The sequence below is a fragment of the Electrophorus electricus genome, chromosome 16 (genome assembly GCF_013358815.1).
Source record: "Electrophorus electricus isolate fEleEle1 chromosome 16, fEleEle1.pri, whole genome shotgun sequence".
Lineage (NCBI taxonomy): Eukaryota > Metazoa > Chordata > Actinopteri > Gymnotiformes > Gymnotidae > Electrophorus > Electrophorus electricus.
The window spans coordinates 15159074-15181456 of record NC_049550.1 but is presented as its reverse complement, the minus strand read 5'-3'; the positions used below and the strand labels follow the sequence as shown (position 1 = coordinate 15181456).

The window sequence follows — 22383 nt, the reverse complement described above, 5'->3', positions numbered from 1 at the left end:
TAACCAAACTAGTGTGAAGTTTTTACAATATATTGTCAATTATTATTAGCAAGATGTGTTACCTAATCATTTAACACAGTTTTGTGCTTCTATGGAATAATATGGAAGAATTATGAGAGTTAAAGGTTAGTGACATAATTGCTATATAGTGTCCTAAGAATCTAATTAGGTTAAATATTGGGTAGAATCCTATGTAATCCTGCCTTTTAAAAGTGATAGCATTTTGTTTAATGGCTATGGATATAGAATAACATATCAATGGACATATAGGCAGACATGTTTGAAAGCAAAACATCTATAATCAAAGAAAAATGAAAGTATCAATGATCTCCTTTGATAAAATGCTAGAGATTCCTACCCCATATGTGTTCATTATGTTTAAATTTCCCTGAGGGAACAATAAAGTATGTCATCATCATGTTTAGATAAAGCCTTAGACAATTGTAGACTGTGCACAATTGGACTTGATTGGTGTTGGGTTTTGGACTTTGTAGATTGTGTCTGATTGGCTAGTTTGGGGTGTTAGAGTCTGGTAGATGGAGTCATATTCGTTGGTTTCAAACTGTAGACTCTGGTAGACTGAATCTGATTGGTTGGTGTCAAATTTTAGGTTCTGGTAGACATGACCCATTCCAGGAAGGTCACTTTCATAAAGATTTCCATCCTACAAGCATGTTAAGAATACCAGAAAAATAATGACATCATCCCAAATGAAAAATGTGGAACACATACAAATATCCTGTCATCCTTTCACTTACCTTATGTGTGCTGGTACCTTTCTGTGTTCTAGTTAAGACAAAAGCATCTGGAAGAAAAACAGATGTTTAAGAGTTTAAGAGTTTCAGAGGGATTTTGTGCATGTGTGTTTATTTGTTAATTGTTGCTCTAACCTGCCATTGTGAAGGTAGTTTTCCTCATTTTGCAGTATAAGACTACACTGCCAAGAGCAAGTCCTGAGAATAGCAGTGGAATACATACAGACAGCACAGTGATGAAACCTGCGAACAGCAGTAGAAGATATGAAAACAGTACAAGGATGAAACCTTGAATCAGAGAGGTTTAGGTAACCATATCTATATCAAGGCCAATTTACAGCAGTGATTGAATGAGGAAAAACAGATTATGTGTAACATATCAGAAATCTTTTCCAACTTAATACTTATGTAACATCATCAAGGAGAAAGGCAAGCATGAGTACAAAATAAATAAGGGTTTTATTATTGTTGCTTGAAGAAAATTGAAGGTGATGTCAAACAGCACGAGCAAACTGAAGGCTTAAAATAGTCTCTTTTAGTCCTTTTAAGAATCAGACTTCTACTACTACTTCTTAGACTGAAGGAGAACTACAAAGCACTCCAGGATGATTCCTGTGGGCTTAGAGAAACATTAACAGGCTTTATGCACACCACGTTTTTGTGAATTTTGAAAATGACTGAAAATTAAAAATCCCCAAAATTGGAAAAGATCAAAATTAAAAACAACAACAAAAAATGTGCAAAAATATCTTTATGCTAGGACAGTGGCAAATATTGCTAAAGCCAAAAGGCAGAAGAGTGATGAAAAGGTTTTTTTTTTTTTCAAAAAATGATGTATCAAGTCATAAGACGGATTTACATCTCTCCATTTTGCTTGTTTCGATGCCTCTCCTAATCACAAGAGCATATGTCATCTAAAGCTTCTTTGAATAACCATAGTGAGTAGAAACAACTTTTTTTTTTCTTCTGTAATATCAGAAATGTGCATAACATTTGCAAAATGTTTGGATGGACTCTCAGATAATTTCATGTGTATTGCAGGGAGAAATCAAACTAAGAAACATCTCTTGTTTGAGTTAATAATTGGAGTTAGTAATTAGTAATTGGAGTTGGTACTTTAATGATGTATGTATGTAAATTTGAGTAAAGCATGGGCGATGTCATTGATATTTGGGATTTTTGTTGTATTTAGATGCTCTTTTGAACATACTGGCAATGCAGTCTTAATAATGGTAATAATGGTAAATGACATGCCACAAACAGTTGTGTTCACAAAACAGCACAATTAGGAAAAGTGTAATATATTAGTACGCTTAACACCCAAAAAATGCCTTAAAGGGCAAAGAGTCATGGCTAAATTATTCAGGAAGTGTTAACCATAAAGAGATTCAAGAAATGTCCTTCAGTAAATGAAAACATCACTATAACAATATCAGTAGTGGAATTAAGAGCTAACAAAACCAAAGAATGATAATGAAACAGATATCTAAAATTGCTAATTTAGATACAATACAATGATTTTCCTTTGGGGAACAGCTGTAAATGCTTATACTAGTCATAAACTTGGTGACAGAGGCAAGCCCTTTTCAAGTTGCTTATAAGAGTGAAATAAGACTGAATCTGTTCATATGAGTGCTTCCTGCATGAGATTCAACATTTCTGATCCTCCCACAAACAAAATGTATGCACTAGAATTCTTTCTACAGATCTGGTCACATTATTCTGAAAACTACAGTGGGAAAGAAAAGATACAAAGGGCATTAATAACTTTTAATGTTTTATGCACTTACTCGTGGTGGAGGGAGTCACATGTGTGGATTCAGTACGCAGTGTCGTCTTGGTCTGCACTGGGGTTGCGGGAGATACACGCGTAGGGTCAGTATGCAGTGATGTAGAGGTCTGCACTGGAGTAGAGGGAGACACTGTGGCTCTGTGAGGCCTCTCTGGTAGATGGACACCAAACATGAACTAACATTCAATGCTTTCAGTTCATTCACACTGTCCAACCTAAAAAACACACTATACAGTGTGTTTTTCCTCTAAGCTTACAGACATCCATTTGAAAGTGGAATATTAGAATCACTCACGCATTTCAACCAGTAATTCAACTTCTGTATATATATCACGCAGTGTCCGCTGTATCGCACACCAGTATGTTCCTCCATCTTCTGATCTCAGATCAGTGATGGTGACAGTGAAGACTCTGGCTGCTGTGTCATCATTCAGAGAGAATCTCTCGTCTTTATTAACAGATCCAGACTGAACAGGGATGTCTTTAGATGTCAAAGACAGAATGGAACACGGTCCTCTACAGAGATACTTCGTGTGGGTTTCATATCCAGACTCATAAGGGCATCTGATCTGGACTGATTGTCCTGTGTATCCAGTTACTGCAGTTATAGCACCAATGTAAGCTGCAAAAGAAAATGTGGGATCAGTCAGAACAGAGATGGGATTATCCACAATTAAAAAGCTTTTATTGTGTACTGTTATAAATGCTGTAAGAACCTTTGATCTCAAAATGGATATTGTAGACTAGAAGTGAATCTTTTTGCAAGCAGTGTTTTTTTTTTTTTGTAACTGAAACAGAACTGAAATGTTTAACGGAGACAGAAATAGAATTGTTAAATGAGTGTGCCTTGTCCGACCTTGAACTACATTACTGGTGATGCTGATTTTATAATCAGTAATCTTGAACTTAACACAGACCTGAGACTTACCTGGTGCGACGATTATGGTGATTACGATAATTCTCATGTCTACAACTTCTGATAGGTCCATTTACGTATGACAGAGCAGTATTTTAAAAACTAAGCTTCCATTTCTGCCCTGGACACTTTCTTATATGCCAGAGATGTCTAGGTCCTCCCTACCTTTCTCTCACAACCTCCCTCCTTCTGTCTCTCCGTCTCCCAACACACACACCCCTCCAGTCTCAAAGTCAGTCTGTTAAGACATGTCTGCTGAAAAAAAGATGTTAGATGAATGCACAATGTGCACTGATGCATTAATAGAAACTCCAGCAATAATGTAAGATCAAAGGATCAGGGAGCGATTAGCCATCCTATATGAGGGGAGTTTCGAATTGCAGGCTAGTGAATAGAAATAAAAATGTAAAGTCTCTGTAGAAAAGTCTATAAGCTTGCCTTATCAATTTAATATGATTAATTTAATTATAGGATTAAGGTAAGGAGCGACTCCTAATAATTAAATTAGGAGACAACACTAAAAGCATCCTAATATCAACAAACAGGAGGCAAAGAACACTACAATGTAAAGTTGACAACCTACCATTGATTCTTACCAGCATTTACAGTAAAAAGGAAAGTTTACTTTACTCATAACTGATTGATATGAAAATTGCAAACTCACTTTGGCTTTCCCTTTAATTCATATTTAATGCATATTTAAAATATATAAAAAATATTTGTAGTACAAATGTTTACCATTTATTTTGATTTATTTATTTATTTATTTAGTTAGTTAGTTTCATTGGAACACTTATTTTGAATGCTTATTTTCAGCCGCTGTTGTGGGCTTTTTCACAGAGCTCTCGTGTGATGACACCCATTGGTAACATGTCATATTAGTGGCGTGGCCTGACCAAATATATAGTTTTCCACAGGACCTTAGTGGATTTTCCACAGACTGTCTGGATAGGTATCTTCAGCACACTGCTATATAAACTATTTTAAGTGTATACTTTCAAAAAGTGATGGGGACAAAATACAGCCATTTCAGACATGCCCATACCTTAAATGATACCTTTGTGTTAATAAGGTGCTCATACTATGGTATTCCATGTATATTCTTAACCTTTTTATAGTCAGTGTTTTACTTTATATATGCTATCCATTTCAAATAGTACAGATTGCAGACACGGGGAAAGATGAAGCAAGACATTGTGGGCTAAAAAATGAGCTCAAATAGATGTCTAATCAAGGTGGCATTTCACTGTAATATACTAAAACACACCAGTCAGACTGGCTGTGTGAATCTGCCTTGTGGCTAGATAAAATTAGCCCATCTTAGCCCATTCATATATTTCATATGACCTTTAGGTGGTGCTATTGTTTATAGGTCCACAGAAGTCCAAAATAAACTGCTTCAAGGCATGTCTAAACAGGAAATGAAGTGGATTGCAAAAATTATGACAGAATATGAGAGTTTTAATTTTTAAACACTTAAGTCTATCTTAATGAATATGAGAGTTTTAATTTTTAAACACTTAAGTCTATCTTAATGTGATTAAGGGTGTGTGCTGACCAAAGAGGAGGATGAGGATAATAAAGATTATAAGGATGATACTCTATTCCATAATCACAGCAAATACCAGTAAACAGGATCCTCAATGCTGGATGATACTGTTTGATTCAAACCTACTGATCCTCAATCAAGCAATTATTTTGTGTAGATCTCAGTGCAGATCACAAAACAGAATCACTAATCCATCTTCTGAACTCCTACTGGAGTGACAAGCCTTTGCTTGTCTATTTCTCTCTCAATTAAGACAAGATACAATAGACACCAAGAGAAACAAGTTAATCCACAGGTTTCCTGTATACTAAGTCTTCAGTGTCTGTTCAAGTGTTTGTAGATCCCTGTTGTAGCTCTTCAGTGAAGATTCAGACAGCTTCAGACAACTTGCTTTTGAACGTATTGATATACTGTTTTAAAACTGAAGTGTGCAGTGTCAAGAAGAGTGAGATGCTATAAGCTGATTGGCCACTGTATGGAATTTCTCTGCATGCAGGTCAGTGACAGCTCATTTAAGATGATGTGATCTCACTCACTTCTGCCGCTTGACAGTAGTTTACCCTAGCCAAACAGTGGTGAACCTTGGTACTATATTAACCATTAAAATAATGATCCCACACACATTCATTTGCTTATTTATTTGCTTTTTTATGAATAATATGAGCTACATGGTTGGTTTTAGCCTTTCTACAGCCAGTGGAATAATGATTTTATAATGATGAGTTTGTGTCTTATCTTGTAAATTATGTACTTGTATTTCTATGAGTATGAATTTATACTGTATGCACTACTGGGCTTATGATGTGATGTTCTCTATAGGGTGATCTTACGCAGATTAAGGAATGCATAATACTTTAGAGTTTACTTTCAGGTCTCCTGATCTCAAGACAGAAATGTGTTGAGTTCAGCTTGCATGTGCTGTTATGTTTTATATATTGCAAAGTTATATATAACACACCCTAAATTCTGTAAGATTATAAATACATTTCAAGTACATACAGCATTTCTACTCAGCTAAATCTACTATACAAACCTTATTAGAACCTACAAAGTATTGGGTAAATGTGATGGTTATGTCCTACATAATACTTAGTACTAGGCATAGTATGGCCTACTTTATTAGTATTTTTCTTAGATAATACTACACATTTTGAAACATTTTCCTACTTTTTGGAAATACGATTATCTGTCTTGACATATTATGATACAATATTAAGAAATATAAACTGAGATATATGTCATTCTGAAAATCTACGGTTTCATTCCAACATTTCATTCTAACATGTAACCTTTACCATGTAAGCACTACATAAATGTCAGGAAGTTAAAGTTAAAGTGTGAGTCAGAAAGGAGTGAGAGAATCTTACTGGTCAAACATTGTGATGATAAAAAGGAGGTGGGAGGTCAATGGTTTGGTTTTAACACCTTATGAGCTAATGGTAAGAGATATGAAACAGATTAAACCTGCAGGATCCTCTCAAAGAAAACATACTACCCAGATACTGAATAATATCCAGATTCTGAATCTCGAAGGCTCATGGAAACAGCATGCACCCTTACTCACAGTCAGCTGGACTACAGTGAATGGATCTATCCTAACCTATTTCACAATCCCATAGCGATATGGTTCTGTGTTATCTACTCAGAGGACAGTGATGGTCACTACAAACATACAACCTACATTTGCTTTCTGTGCCTGTGTCTAGTATTAGCCATTTGCTCCAACTTCCTCTGCTGCTTTTGGAAACACATTTTAACCCAAACTCACCTAGTAACCTAGTAACCTTAGGCATACCTATGCCATGTTTGGCATACCTTCTAGCCTGATATCTATTTACTCACAGTTACTCACTAGCTTTGTACTTTATCTGACAGGGTGGATCCTGATCTATTTTGACTGATACTGATACAGTACATGTTACACATTTATCTAGCTAGTTAACCTGACAAAGTAATGAATAAATCTTTATCCAGCAAAATAAAGTAATTTATTTAGCAACATGTCAGCACCAAAAAACAGCTGCCACTAGATTGTTAGATAGCTAACTAATGCTGGCTTTCTGTTTCTGTTGCCAGTTCATATTAAAATTGTGATAAATCATGTGAACTGCTTTTGGCAAAGTATAATTTTTGATTGTTGAAACAAAAAAGCAGCAGTTTGTCCCCCTTGTTTATAAACATTTTATGGAACACTAGTCTGGTAAATAGAACTATAGCATTGTGTTTCCTGAGAAGCATACATGTGCTGCCTTCAAACATGGCCAGATGAAGGTACCTTGGAAGGCAGCTGTGTCATGATGTTTTGCCACTGGAATGCTGCACCAAACTGCTGCGTTTGTAGGCACATGTCTTATGGCAATAGAAGGCAGGGATGTGTCTTAAATCAATTAAAGAGAAAAGCTGCAGTGACAGAAATGTTTATTTAATTGTTACCATGTATTTATGATATGGAACATTGCACTATAGTCTACATTGTACATTGTTAAGAACCACTGTAGTGCAAATTAGAAATTATCAAAACAGTTTTTTTTTTTAATGTGTATGAACATGAGATACAGTAAATTCATGTATATTTAAATTTGGGAAAAAAAAAAGGAATTTTGCATATTGCACTCTGTTTATATATTTACAAAGTAACAAGAACTGCCAGGACATTTTGCTTGTTAATTACATAAGCACTGCATTATTTTTAAGATGCATTTTCATTTTTTCTAAACTTTCTTGTCCAATCAGTAACACAAATCTGATGATTGTTCAGATTTGTTTTCAGTTGGCAGAATAAATGAATTGCAATCTATTAAATGAACTAATGTACTATAAAAACTAAATTAATGAAATTATCTAACTTAAAAATATCAATTAAAAGATCAGATAAATTATGATGTTATGCAGTGGGAGAAAGCATTATGCAGCTACTTTAAAAACTAAATTAATACTATTATTACTATAAAAATTAAATTAATGAATTTATATAACAAAAATATCAGCTAAAATATGAAATAACAGAATGATGTTATGCAGGGGGAGAAGGCATTATGCAGCTACTATTAAAACTAAATTAATACTATATTTAAAAACTAAATTAATATTATTAGTACTATAAAAAAATAATGAACTTATATAACTTTAAAATATCAAATAAAAGATCAAATAACAGAATGATGTTATGGAAGGCAAGAGAAGGCAATCTGAAGGATAATACCAACATCATACCATCCCTTATTTGAGCATATCATACTGCCCTTTGCATTTAGAAGGAGTCCCCTTAGTCTTCTATGCAGTTGTTGTTGCTGCTGTCAAACTGACCATATGGTGTTAACTTTCATCTTAGTTTGAATGTGCAGCTAAGCTTCCTGCAAACGTCTTCTGAACATGTGTCACAGTGGTAGACTTGCAAGAGCAAAACACCTTCAACCACTTCCTGTACTGTTGTCTGACCTGGAAATAAGACAATATGAAGCAGTACAAAAAATCTTGTTTTAAATTAGACCTGCTTGTTAAAAAAAAGTTAAATTATTATAGTAGAAAAAAGTAAGGATAAAATAAAGACAAATATAATTGTAACTATGTTGTCATTGTAAAGATATTGTTTTCAAAATGATACATGGAAGTTACAACACTGCTGTAATAATATTTTGAAGCTAATCTATTTGGTTATGTCATGGTTTTCCCGCCCCTGGCATCTCAGTTCCTACAGCGATGCCTGCCGTGTGTTTAGTTGTTTTAGTCCTAGTATTGTTCTGCTTCATTTTGATTTTCCCTGCCTTTTATTTGTTTGTTACACCTGTGTACCAATCATTCATTCATTATCATTCATTCATTCTTCCTGCATCTCCAATGACAGTCTTTTAATCTGCCTCCTTGGTCCCTGCGTGAGTTTGCAATTGTTTTATGGTTTTTCTAAGCTGCCCATTGTTTTGTGTTGTCTGTTTTCCTGTTGAGTTATCATTTGGTTTCTGCTTTGTTCTCATTGTGTTAGGTCCCTTTTTTGGGGTTCCCTTTAGCCTGTGTTTTGTTTTCATTATGTTGTTTGTTTCTTCTTTATACCATTTGGCTCAGTTTCTGTCTATCATCTTAATAGAGAACTTTATTATGCACTTGCAACACCTCTGTGTTTAGTTGCTCCAGCAGCCTACTGCCACAAAGGTTGACATACAAGTAGGCTTTCCTTAACCACATGCAGGAGAGACAGATTTTAACTGCAAGCTGGTTCACCTGGCCTGTCTCTTCTGATTACATTACAACCTTAAATCTTCAGTTCTATGCATTGGAGCCATTTATATTCATAAAGATCAATGTAGAAAACAATATAGACCATTAGGTGTAAAAGTGAAAGTTATGGTTAACTCTTATGCAGAGCAGGTGATGGCTGACCTCTTGGTTGAAGACACAGTGGACCAGGAAGATGAAGGTGCCCTGCTGGGAGTTGAGGACCAAGAAGAGAATCTCCACCACCTCATTGCCTCTTGTGAAGAACCCCAGGATCCAGGGACAACCGAGGATGACCGACTGGGCCATAATTTTAAGCGTGACACTCTTAATAAGTTTCTTAGTAGCTCTGTTCTGATTCATTTGCAAGATCTCACTGTCCCGGTGCTTCAGAGTATAGGTGAAGCTGGCCACGATAATGATGAAGATGATCCCATTTGACTGCACACACAAATGAGGGAAAATCATCCTAATTAATGAAGCAAAATACTAATATATTACTGCAACATCCCATCACAACCCTCCCATAAGATGTTATGGATAGTACGTAAACCATGTGAGACCCTGTTTCAGTTTTGTTAATACCCTTATGAAAAACAGTGACACATTGTTGCAGGTTTACTAAACCCACTGACAGCATTGAAAATTCCAGTGAAATTTACAGCATTATTGTTGCATTAAACAGTGTTGTAAATATTCACCCATTCCTAAAATCTTTTATCTTAAGCACTTACTGTGAGAACAAAGCAAACAGGACCCAGAAAACTCCATAAGAATTCCCCGTCTTTCTTAAGCCAGCATCTATATGTAGTTGAGAGAATGCATATGATATGTTCTTTTTCCTGATGAAAACATTGTTGTTGTTTTTTTCCAAATTAACTTCCACCCAGATTTCTTAAACACTCTCTGCACTCACTGTTCACTGCCATATCCATCAAGAAACAGTCCAGCAGACACACCCACTATAACAAGTGGAATAACATATCCAATTATAATTAGACATTTCCAGTTTAGCACCTCCTCCTGCTTTGATCTGATCCTTGATAGGTTCCTCATAGCAATGAACAGCAGTACAGCATCTAAGAACATCCACACAAATGCTGAAAGAAAAAAGAAGTGCAGAACACCTGCTAATGCAGTGCACATAAGCTGGACACACAGAGAGAGAGAGAGAGAGGGACAGACAGACAGAGAGTATTATGTTACAGTACTGAGTATGTCATTCATTAAATAACCTAGTTTCAGTAACAAAGTAATTATTTCCTACAGCAGAGTGAATGCAGCGTGAAATTATTTACATGTATTGAGCTCATTTTGATAAAGTATATGTATATAATAACTAGTCTGACTATATGTTGGTGATTTTACTCACCTGGTAAAGCTTTATGGTGTGCAGGAAGTGTTGTATTAGCAGGAATATGATGTGAGCCAGAAGCAGGCTTGTACACAGGTTGATCAAAGCTATGTTGGTTACTGTTTGACTCCGTGGGCAAAGTGCAAAGGTCAGTAGAGCCAAGCTGAGGAATACCAGTCCCACTGACATGGCCACTTTGTTCAGCAGCTCCAAGAGATCCAGTTCATCTCTTTGCACCTAATGTATCCAAAGATTTAGTTGTCAAACCAAGTTCAGATTTAAAGATGACACCTCTTAAAAGAAGCATTAAACATATTTACTATTATTAAATAATATGCATCAATGGTGGAGAAGATTTAGTCAGCAAATATACACTTACATGATGCAGTTATGTGGCTGAAAGTATAAGGCTTGTGCCATGTAGGTCAATCAGCCTTTAAACAACAATTAAAGTAATAAAAATTGCTCTAATGTTTTCTAATAGCATTTTTAAATCCTGGTTTACCTACAGTATCTAACAGCTGTTCTAAACATAATTTATTTTTCTTGTGTTTTTTAACAAGAAACTATATGGTTTAAATAGCTATTATAAGCACTATAAAATATCCATTATAAGTATTTGGAGGCATTTTTCTTTCATGGGTACTTCTCTGCAAATTTATTTCTGTGTAGATCAGCCACATTGGTGTTTTTTCTCCCTCTTGCCCTGAGAGAATTACTTTAGATAGCACTAGTCTGACTGTTTTAGTCCTGCCCAGATATAAATCTTTGTTATGTTACAGGTAGATGTTTCTTTTCATTAGAAAATATTTTTGACCCTTGTAATTAGCTGTATTCAGTGTCCCAAAACAGAATCCTTCAGAGACTTTCCCGAAACACAAAACAAAATAAAATTATGCCATTTACTTGGTCTGGATGCTAAATCTTTCAGTCCATGCACTAAAACAGTCTATACACACTAACTAAAATAAATGAAAACTAGAAAAACAAGATTACTCAGGATTATTAAAGGCTGCAGGTAAAAGTTATTCCTAGTTAGCAAACATTTCAGTTCATATAAAATACAACAAAATAGAAACTTGCCCATCTTGTAGTTAATTTCAAGCCTTCTGGATGCATGTTTCATTACTGAGCAGATGTGTAAAATGTTTCATTAAAAACACAACCCTGATAAACTAACACAATCCAAATAAACCTAAAGATGAAAGTTCACAGTGATCTAATCATTCATTCTTATCCTGAAATAATAATTCTCCAAAACAGTGTATTCACCAAAACAGCTATAATATTAATGGAAACATTATCAAAAGTCTTCTTAATTTACATAAAAAATTACCACTAGACAAGTTGTAAAGCGATAATGTAGAGTGCATTCTATGGCAAAGTATTGAACCCATGCTTGGTTACATGTTCTGGATTTGACTGCCCTGCCTGTCTACTAACATGCCTGTCTGTACTTATATTGCCCTGCCTATCTGTACTTTTCTGCTTGCTACCTGGTTTGCCTCATGCATGGCTCTATAATTAAGTCACTCCACACATGCAGTATAGAAAAGTAAAGGCATCCAGAAAATATAGTTTTTAGAAAAAAATATTTGAAGCACAAAAAAATCACCCCCAAAAACCCATCTTACACACTACTAAACAGTTGGGTTAGGATTCAGCTGAAGTAAATATACACATTGACCCACTAAATTAAAACTGTCTACCTATTTTATTTGTCACCTTTCTATGTTTTTAACAGTAACAGCATGTAACAATAGAAATGACAACACATTTAAAGAAACTACAGAGCCTTGCAGGAAACTTAAATTATCATGTTTATAGATCTGACAAAAACATACTTTTAGTCTCACAATGAAAAAGTAATGAAAGCGTATTTCAGAGATTTGCACAGGAAAGTTTTATTGCTCAAAGCTTTGTCTTTGATAACTCAGGAGATGGGAATGAAGGTGACTCTCATATGATTGTTTTGTACAACTGTATATATAACTGCTTTAAAAAATGATAGTATAACTTCATATATTTTAGATACACTAGAGAAAAAATACATAAATACTATAGAATAGAACAATTAAAAGTGTCTTATAATCTTGAAGTAATTTTTAGATGTATGGCATGCTAGATTATAGTATTTATATGTAGAGTATGTTGGAAAAAAAAAAAACACCCACAAAAATATGTGGTTACTCATAAACCACTTTTTATTTTGATTGTATTGTATGTATTTATTTATTTTTTGAATGACCTGGATAAGGAAACTTCCTTGTTTAGTTTTCTTTTTCCTTTGTCCTCTTAGTGGGTGACTAATAATTCAGTAACTAAAGGTATGGTAAAGTAGTTGTCTAAAACATATGTATTTGACATAGCTGAAAGAACTATGCCATCCAGGAGGAGTATGAATGTCTTTCATCTTAAACCTTGTCTGAAGATGTATTTTGTCTGTGATCAGAAAACTTTATATGAATACCAGATAGTTTAATGGATTAAATATTCCACCATGATAAAATATTTTGAATAAATATTTAGAAGAAACTGGAAAGCTCCCTCTTTAACTTTCTCACTTGATCCAGGAGACTATGCAGCTCTGAAAATATAGGCAGTAGACTGATTACTTTGGACTGGCACATTCTTCATTCAGATGGAAACTAGGAGAAGGACAATCTGGGAGAAAATTGTGACAATCTGAAAGTCGTACAGCTACTGTGAATAACCAAGATGTATAATTTGATTCAGTCAATTACATCATGACAGCTAGCTAGCCAGCCAATGAACAAATAGTCGAGTAGAATCAAATTTCTGCCAATGCATCATGACAGCAATATTATGTTTGAAAATCTGTAATAATCGTCTACCACCAAGCACATTTAACATATCCTGTATGGCATGATATATGTATGTTAACAAGCTAACTAGCTAATTTCAAGTGAATGAGAACATAAGGTATACCAATTTAGGTAACTACCTATTATAAGTCCAGGATCATTTTTGGTTTCACTTATAAAACTGGACTTTTTAAAGATTATTTTCATATTGAGTAGCTATTTATAGACCTTTCAACACATTCAGACAAATTTGAACTTGGCATTGCCAGTTAATGAACTCCATAGTTAAATTTAAGTACTATTAGTTATCTAACCTTTCTTACATTAAATTGCACCAAAGTATTTATTAGGTAGCTAGTGACACTAACTGTTATGTTTTTCACTGAGAATTGTACATTTGAGCACAGCTAGGTAATGTAGCATACTAACACCATGATTGTTTGTAGGCAACAATTTACCAACAATCTTGATATAAGCAGGAAATATTATTCAAAGCTAAACCCTCAAACACTTAAAGGAACTGATTAACACAATAGCTGTTTTGATGTGAAAGCTTTGCTTTGCTTTTCTTGACATTCTCTTTCACAACCCAGACCTCTGAGACTTCTCGATAGTCCACATTGTTTGTGTATCCCAACCTATCTTACTTTAAGCTGAAATAGTACAGACAGTCTGGGAGTATTATCATGGTAAACACCATACTCTCCCATGTTCTCTTACCCTATATGTTATACATCGTGGTGTCTTACCTTGCCTGGGTTAGTCTGCATGATGAGTGCAAAGGTAGAGAGGTGAATACAAGAGCACACAGTTTGATTACTGTTGGACTGGATGATGATACAGCCATCAACAACCCATTCAGTTTCCTTCCAGTAAACACAGGAGAGAAAGCCTTCAGGATCCAATTCCTAGGCAAGAGAAAACAAGGAAATTAAACTGTCTGAAAAATGTTTTAGATGGCTTCATACATCATTCTCCATGTTTACATTTATGGCAGAGTACAACGGATCTTATTCAGGGGCCCAACAGTGGCTGGACTTGAATCAGCAACCTTCTGATTAGAAATCAAGTACCTTAAGTTTCCTTCCATTGATCCAACTTACTTGATCTCTATTGTTTAGATTTATGTTGCTTAGATTTCTGTATTCTATTTCTTTCCTCATATTCTGTGTTTTGTTGTTAGTTTCTGACCAAAATTTGCACACTTTTGTCTGGTTGAAGCAAAATGTTAGAGACATTCACTCCTCCATCTTCATATTCCCAAGTCCTCTGATGTCAGCAGCTACTGTTCTCTGTCCTCTCTTTACTTTCTAAAACTTTGGAACATGTTGTGTATAATATTTATTACTTTTCCTCACCCCAAACAGGATCCAAGATTTGCTTTGGCTTTTGAACTTCAACTGGTAACTCAACTATATTTTTGTATTTACCTTATGTATGGTGTAGCCTTCATCTTGTTGCTTATTTATGCCTGTTTTTTGACAGTTCTGTAGTGTTATAAATAAAGCTTGTTAAGGCTGTCCACCTGGACTGTGTGAGGTTACCCTTTGTTAAACAAACAGTAATACCAGAACAGCCCTAGAAAACACGTCATGCCCAAGAGGTAAACCATAAAGGAACCAAACAGGTGGATGGGAGGAGCCATACAGGAGGATGGGAGGAGCCATACAGGAGGATGGGAGGGGCCATATATGTGGATGGGAGGAGCCATACAGGATGATGGGGGGAGCTAGTGCAGTGGATATTGGTATCCTGGAGCATTTATCTTTGTCCCTATCTGGGGCTACAGGAGACTATATGATTTTGGATGTAACAAATGGGAGAAAAGAGATTCCCATAAAATGTGTGTGGGGCCAGCCAGTTACCACAAACAACTTATAGACTTGACATTAGTTTTTATCACTAAATAATCTGGCAGCTGTATTTAGTATTATTTCCATATTCATTCACTTTAATAATAGCCTATTTGTTACTTGTATTAAAATAATAATAATAATAAAAAAAAGATTTTTAAATAACCTACCACAATATGTTTCAGGGTAAAGTTGACTGGTTCAGTGAGATGTGTATTGTTGGTTTTTGGGAGAGTAACTGACACCACAGTGGACATCATGGTCTTCACTGTGTTGTTAGTTGTGTTGAAGAAGCTGGGTTTCAGAAAGCTCAACATGTTGGAGTAGCTTATAAATGCCACAGCAGCTGACCCTGAAGTTCATATAAAAATAAACTATAGAGGCATTTTTTTTTTAAATCTGGCTACTGTGGTTATTGGAAATTAACAGTTGTGTAACAGTATTTCCAGGGGAAAAGGTTCAATACTACTTTTAAATACCTTCTAATCAAGAAGATATGTCCCTGTTGTTTGTGAAGCTTGCTTGTGCTTCAGCATCTAGAGACCTCCTCTCTCTGCTCTGCCACAAGCCTCCTTCCAACACAAACACCTGAAACACTTTCCAAAGCTAAAGCTGCCAGCCGCATTGTCATCCTAGCCTTTGACTTCCTTGCTTGAAATGCTCCTCTCCACAATTGGGTGTGACCTTTATCCATGGCTGACACTTGTGCCAGCCTTCCATCACCATGTATCGGTGGAACTTAGTCTTTGCAAACCGAATATATAAGGACACTGGGAGAATGTGTGTGGTGTAGCCAGTGCAACTGGACCAGATCCGCTATCTAGAGGGTCTGAGTGACACCAACACTAACTCAATGGTGCATAACTATGGAAAACTGCTGGTGGGTGGCATAATGTATGGTGGGTGGCATAATGGGCATGTACTCCTGTGGGGAACCCATCAGGGCAAATGCTCTATGCCATACCAATAAGAGTCCTTAGACAGGATAAGACAGGACTCCTAAAACTACATTCACCTACCTCTGTAAAATGCTTGGAATTGTAAGTTGACTTGGATGACCTGCCAAATGCATCTGCCAAATGCAGTCTACTCTGCTACACTCAACAATAAGCTAAAGTGTAATCTGCTACACCCAACAATTCATTCTACCCCATTCATATATACCAGGTGTGTCAAACTTACAGCCCACAGAAAGAGACTGACTCGATTATGGTTTTAATCAGGCCCACCAAATGAATCTAGAATCTCTTAAATTGGAATCATCTTCTGGATGATTATATGTTTTTTAACTGAACAATCATGAACTAGAAGCAAAAATGTGATTCTACTATTCTATTTTATTCAGCTGTGATTTGTTGATGTGTTTTTGATTGATTCTTACTTAGCTGCGTTACTGATCCGGCCCACTTGAAAACAAATATAGTATAAGTATACTATGTTGCCTATTACTTAAAATGAGTCTGACACCTCTAATATAGACCATTAAAGCCAAAAAATTAAGCAATCAGTCCTGACTGTCACAAGCGATAACTCAGTATTTTTTGGCTTAATAGTGTCAGAACCATGTGATCCACAATGTGATTTATTGTTTTCAAATCCCTACATTCCAATTAAGATGTAATACGTATTGTTTACAATGTTAAATGTGTGAAGATTACTGCTATACCATTGTTATTCTTCGAAATCCCAATAAGATCAATATCCATGTATGCGTTGCTTGTATTTAGAGTGATTTCACTCAAGGAGGCCTTAGGTCCGACCACAAAAACTTCAGCCTCTGGAAATATAGAAGTCAAGTGTCAGGGATGTTCTAACTTTCTATTTCTAGAATGGAATTAATGGTTTCTTAAATTAAATAAATAAAATTGAAAATTCAGAAAATTTGAAAATTGAAACATTGAAAATTCTTAAAATGAGAATAATCAGTTAGCCTTTAATAGAAGAGGTTAATTTGCCCTTGAAAACATAACCAATGTGGCATAAAGCTGTATCAGAAACACTAAATACAAGTTTACAGTGTTAGAGATGTAACTAGTGGTATTCAGTTTATAATCGGCATTATACCTAAAGTTTGGAAAGTGATGTTGGAGACATAATAGGTTTCTGTATGCTTCACCAGTGTAGACACCAGTTTCTCAGTGGCTTTCAGTATAGCATTCCCATAAGAAATCAGAACATTTTGGCCAGTATCTGTGTTTTCCAGAAGATTTGTGCAATTCTCTACCATATATGCCAAATATTTTTCCACAGTCTAAACAGCCAGAGAGATATGCATTACTACATATTCAAATGAAAAACATCCTGTCCACAAAACCCCTTATATTCATAATAAGGAAATAACTGTCTTACTTTGTGTGGTAACTCTTGAACTGTCATGTTCTGAATGTTCTCCAGGAATTCCTCTGCACACTCAGCTGTGAAATTCTTCACAGGAAAAAAAAATCATTTATGACAACAGTAAAGTGTAACTAATAGCCATTTACAAGGTAATCACAGGATCACACTGCAAGGAAAAGTAAATGACAAAATGTCAAATACTAACAAAAATAGATCCTGAGTAAGTAATAATTTAAAAGTTCATTATTTAGTAGGGATACAAAATAATGAAGCAATGCAAAATAAATAACTAAATAAATCCCCAGGGTTGCATGTGTTATTAAAGGCCTTTTCACACAGAGTCAATTTTTTTTCAGACAAAAAAACCATACATTGAGTTTTAAGAATGAACACAGACATATTAAATATTATCTTTCACACTGAGTTCCAAACCAATACAATCTAAACAAATAGCATCATTGTAGCAGAACAACATCTTGCTTGTGGTATTGCACAAGCAACACACTAACTAATTCAGAGTGTAAAGAAACTATAGAGGGTGTAAACATGAAAAGGTAATCCTGAAGAAGACCTGAATTGCTTTAAATGTTAGGACCAACACCTTGACATCTATATACTTGTATATATAGCCAGTGAAGATTGAGAAGAACAGATGAAATGTGTTGATGATGGCGAGTACAGGTAATGATACAAGCAGCAGTATTCTGAGCCAGCTGAATGTTGTTGAGAAATGTTAAAAGAAGTCCAGTAAATAGAGCATTACAGTAATCAAGCCTTGATGTTATCAAGCATGTACTAATGCTTTTGCACTAGTTTTTGAAAAGAATGGGAAATCTGGAAATATTTCTAAGATAAAAGTAACTGATACAAGTTGTTTATTTAATGTGGGGCTCCAGTGATAGAGTACTATCCAAGATGACACCAAGGCTCTTAAGTTGCGTACTAAGAGAGAGAGAGAGAGAGAGAGAGAGAGAGAGAGAGAGAGAGTAATGTCATTAACGAAATAAGGAAATTGGACACAAGATCTATTACATTTAAAACTGAATAACAGGACCTCAGGAACTAGGGAACCTGAACAGAAAACAAAGATGTGTTTATATAACTAATGATTGAGAGTGAAGGCAAACAGGATTTAAGAAGAGAAGTAGGAAGATGATACAGTAATGTAGGTTTGAGTAATCTGAGTGACAGTAGGAAATTCTGTGTTTCTGTATATAAATGAATGATACATTTTTGACAGAGAGTGTAATGGGAATATCAAAATATCACAATTGCTTTGTGATCTGAAACATAACAGCAGTTATGTTAGCTTTACTTATAAAGCTCCAGAGATACCAATAAATCAAGTATATGGTCTTTTTTATAAGTAGTAAACTCTGTACACAGCTGAATATCAAAGAGAAGAGACAGGCATTATCTTAAGAACATTCGCATGAACATTCGCATGTTAAATTCATCTACTCACAAAATCTGATGACAAATCATAATGCAAATGTTAAATGTAAAGACAAATTACATAAAAACAAACTTGAATATGGCATAGGAGCATGATACATAACTTGAACAATGGGTGGTTTAGCAGAGCCAGTCAGCCAGTCAGACATTCCCATCAGACATTCAAAAGGCAGAGGGACAGGGTTTATTTTCAAAACAGATTGGTATACAAAAGCAAATCCACCACCATGGTCTGTTGTATGGGGCTTTGGACATATAATTGTAACTTTAAGGAATTCCCTGGTTTACTGTACCTGTGTAAAATCATTGGGAGTTATAACCCAATGGATAACCCAGTGGAAAACCCAGTGGTCATCTTTTGACTTGACAGAATGGATTTGTCACGTGATTATTTATTTTGCAAATATTTATAGCCTGCATTCTACTCTTTGCACTACTGGACAGAGTTAACTTCTATGTGCTTATTAATGAATAAACCTACAAATGAGCTAAGCACCTGATTATGTCTTCATGAATATTTTCCCTGTGACAAACTGAACTTACACGCTAATATGTGACAAATAAACCAAACTTGAACTTAATAAAATATGCTTCAGCGTCCCAACCATCACACATAAATTTACTATAAGGATTTTCACCTACTCACTGTCCAAGGTTTTGTGGGGTTGGAAAGACGTTATAACTTCCTCTATACACACAACTCACATCCATGGCTCTTGCCGGGTGATTCTCTGCTTCTCTGATTTTTCCAAACTTATCCATTGTCCCTTTTTTCCATGTGAAGCTACTCTTGCATGTCATCCTTGCACTTCATGTTCTTGAATAAAACTAATCATCATTTGCCTTCTGTTTGGTGATGTGGCCTTACTACATGCTATCCAGCTGTCCACAAATCACCTGACCCAAGCGTGGCTCTTGCATCGTGTGCCTCCCCTAGCACGTCCCTATGCTTTAATGCTCTCTTAGCTAACTGTGCCACCGCTTTCTAAAGTCAATTCCCGATCTTTCACTGTAACTGTGAGGGAATTCTCCTCTGTAGTAGCAAAGGTATTGATGTCCTTTGAACCTTTTCCTTCTGCTACCACCGTCGTTATGTTTATTTCCCTTCTTGTAGTAAAAACTGTTCCAAGATCAGTAGTAATGTAATCCTCCTGTGTGTCATATTCCTGTGATGTCACATTCATGAGCTGCTAGCCATGTGCAGCCTCAATAGGGTCTATTCCCTCCTTTTTTTTGGTCTGAAAAAAATTGTACTTGATGCGAATAGATCTTAACACTAGACCGTCAACCCCTTTGTGGAAATTCATCACCACAAAACAAGGGGAGAGAGTGCAAGAAATAATAGAAGTCACTTTAACAGATATGCCTAAATGATGTCATTGCACTCCCACTACACACATAGTGTGTTCAAACACATTTAAAAATACCTTGCATTCTTCAGATGGTGTGATAATGCTATCTGAAAAAAATACACATCTGTATTAGAACCCTGAGCAAATATCAAGCAATTTGTAGTGGATTTTTTTTTGGACACTGCTGTATGCCATCATTTCTAACCAATGAATGCATGGCCAAAAAGTACTTCTAGAGAATGGCAGTGCAGACAAGAAGCAGCACCTATAGACAAAAATAGACCTAAAGAAAAGAAACAGCACCTGTACATCCATAAGAGTCCCCTGTGGGCAGGAATCCTTCAGGTATGGAGAATCCAGAGTTGCATACACAGCTACCATCCACAGGATTACACTGAGCATACTCACCACAGGAAGATGCACTGCAGGATGAATGACCTGTGAAGTAAAGAACAGACTATCAAAATAAAAGATACACAGACATACACACAAATGTATTTTATTACTTACCAAGAATTAATTTACAATACTCTTTCTAGACTGGAGGTGCTGAACTTTCAGCATTGTTTTGGTGACTATTCTACTTACATATATACAATTTAACTTGTTGCTTAATTTTTTTTTTTGAGTTTTAGTAGGGAAATGATTAAATTGTGCTAGATATGTTTGACGCAACCAAAGAGAATGTTCCCCACAAAAGATCTCAAGTGAATAGGCATCGTTTTCTACAATTTAATTGATCTGAACATCAAAAATCAGCACACACTACTCATTATGATGATTATTACTCATTCTATTGTCATTGAATATCTTTATATCTCATAAAGATTTAGAGTTTATTTCCTTTTGAAAAGCAGAAAAACAGTTATTCAAATTATGAAACAGTACAGTGATGCATTATATGACTCTGTACTTGAGTAGAAACAGTATTATAAAAGAAAATTCATTGACAATATCTTGATTAAATTTTTTTATAAAGACAAACAAATCTTCTGATGTCTGAACAGCAGTGGCAATGGTGCCTTGCACTGCTTACATTAACAAACAAACAAATGAAGAGAATGCAGTAAAACACTTGGGTGTTAAAAAAGATATAGCAATCTACAATACTTTGTCTTAAAAACATTTTTATTATATTTGTCACATTTCACTAAAACAGCTTTAAAACATCATTTTATCTCTCTTTCAAACTAAAGGGTATGAAGTTTGATACTCACATGTGATATACATTCCTTTGTTTTTTGTGAGATAGTAGAGGACCAATGCTCCACCACAGTGTAAAAGTTGAGGAGTATTGATGTCACATGTGTACAGGTGGAAGGCCGAGGAACTCTGGAAGCTTCTGCTACTATTAAGAAGCTCATTACTGGGCGAACTCAGACTGATGTGTGGGCAGTAGTAAACAATGCGGTCTCCACCAATACCAGTGAATTTGTACCACCCATCTTGCAGGTTATTGTCATTCATTGTCCAGTTAGGAAAAGAGGTGGTGTAAAAGGCAACATTTCGCCATGGGTCAGACAGAGTTTTATGAGATTTGCAAACATCTGAAAAGCAAAACATCGTAGAGGAGTCTCCTCAAAAAACATTTTGTTATATGTTTGTATATAAATGATAAAACATGGGAACTATTCTAAGATACTACCATAACTGAGGCATTCTCCCCACTGCCTGTCTCCATCATAGTTATCAGTCGTGCTGCACCACTTGGAGTGGTAATTAAGATCAGTACAGTCACTGTAATTATGTCCACGGTACAAGAATGGAAACACACATGGAGCTCCTCTAGAATTCCCATTAACTGTGAAATTGTCTAAAGAAAAAGAAGACAATAACTAATTCATATGCTGTCATCATTTAACACACACAATTCTGGGCTTCACAAACCTGTCAGATAACCTTTGCCATCCTGTTCTATGCCATTCCTGTACCTGCTTTGCATGGCCAGGTTGGGAATGCCCAGAACCAGGGATGAATTACTATCAC

General features: G+C 35.5%; 1 protein-coding gene across 1 annotated transcript; it reads right to left on the bottom strand.

Annotated features, from left to right (window-relative positions):
- Positions 1-7446: 7446 nt before the first annotated feature.
- Positions 7447-21864, bottom strand: LOC113588431 (adhesion G protein-coupled receptor E3-like). The gene is made up of 13 exons (XM_035534708.1): positions 21615-21864; positions 20707-20835; positions 20473-20504; positions 17603-17677; positions 17318-17504; positions 16920-17030; positions 15424-15605; positions 14150-14308; positions 10594-10812; positions 10138-10370; positions 9956-10022; positions 9387-9662; positions 7447-8450 (listed from the first exon to the last, which is right to left on the bottom strand). Exons 1-13 carry the CDS (start codon positions 21862-21864, stop codon positions 8340-8342), a joined length of 2031 nt encoding a protein of 676 aa, XP_035390601.1. The 3' UTR covers positions 7447-8339.
- Between the last annotated feature and the right edge of the window lie 519 nt (positions 21865-22383).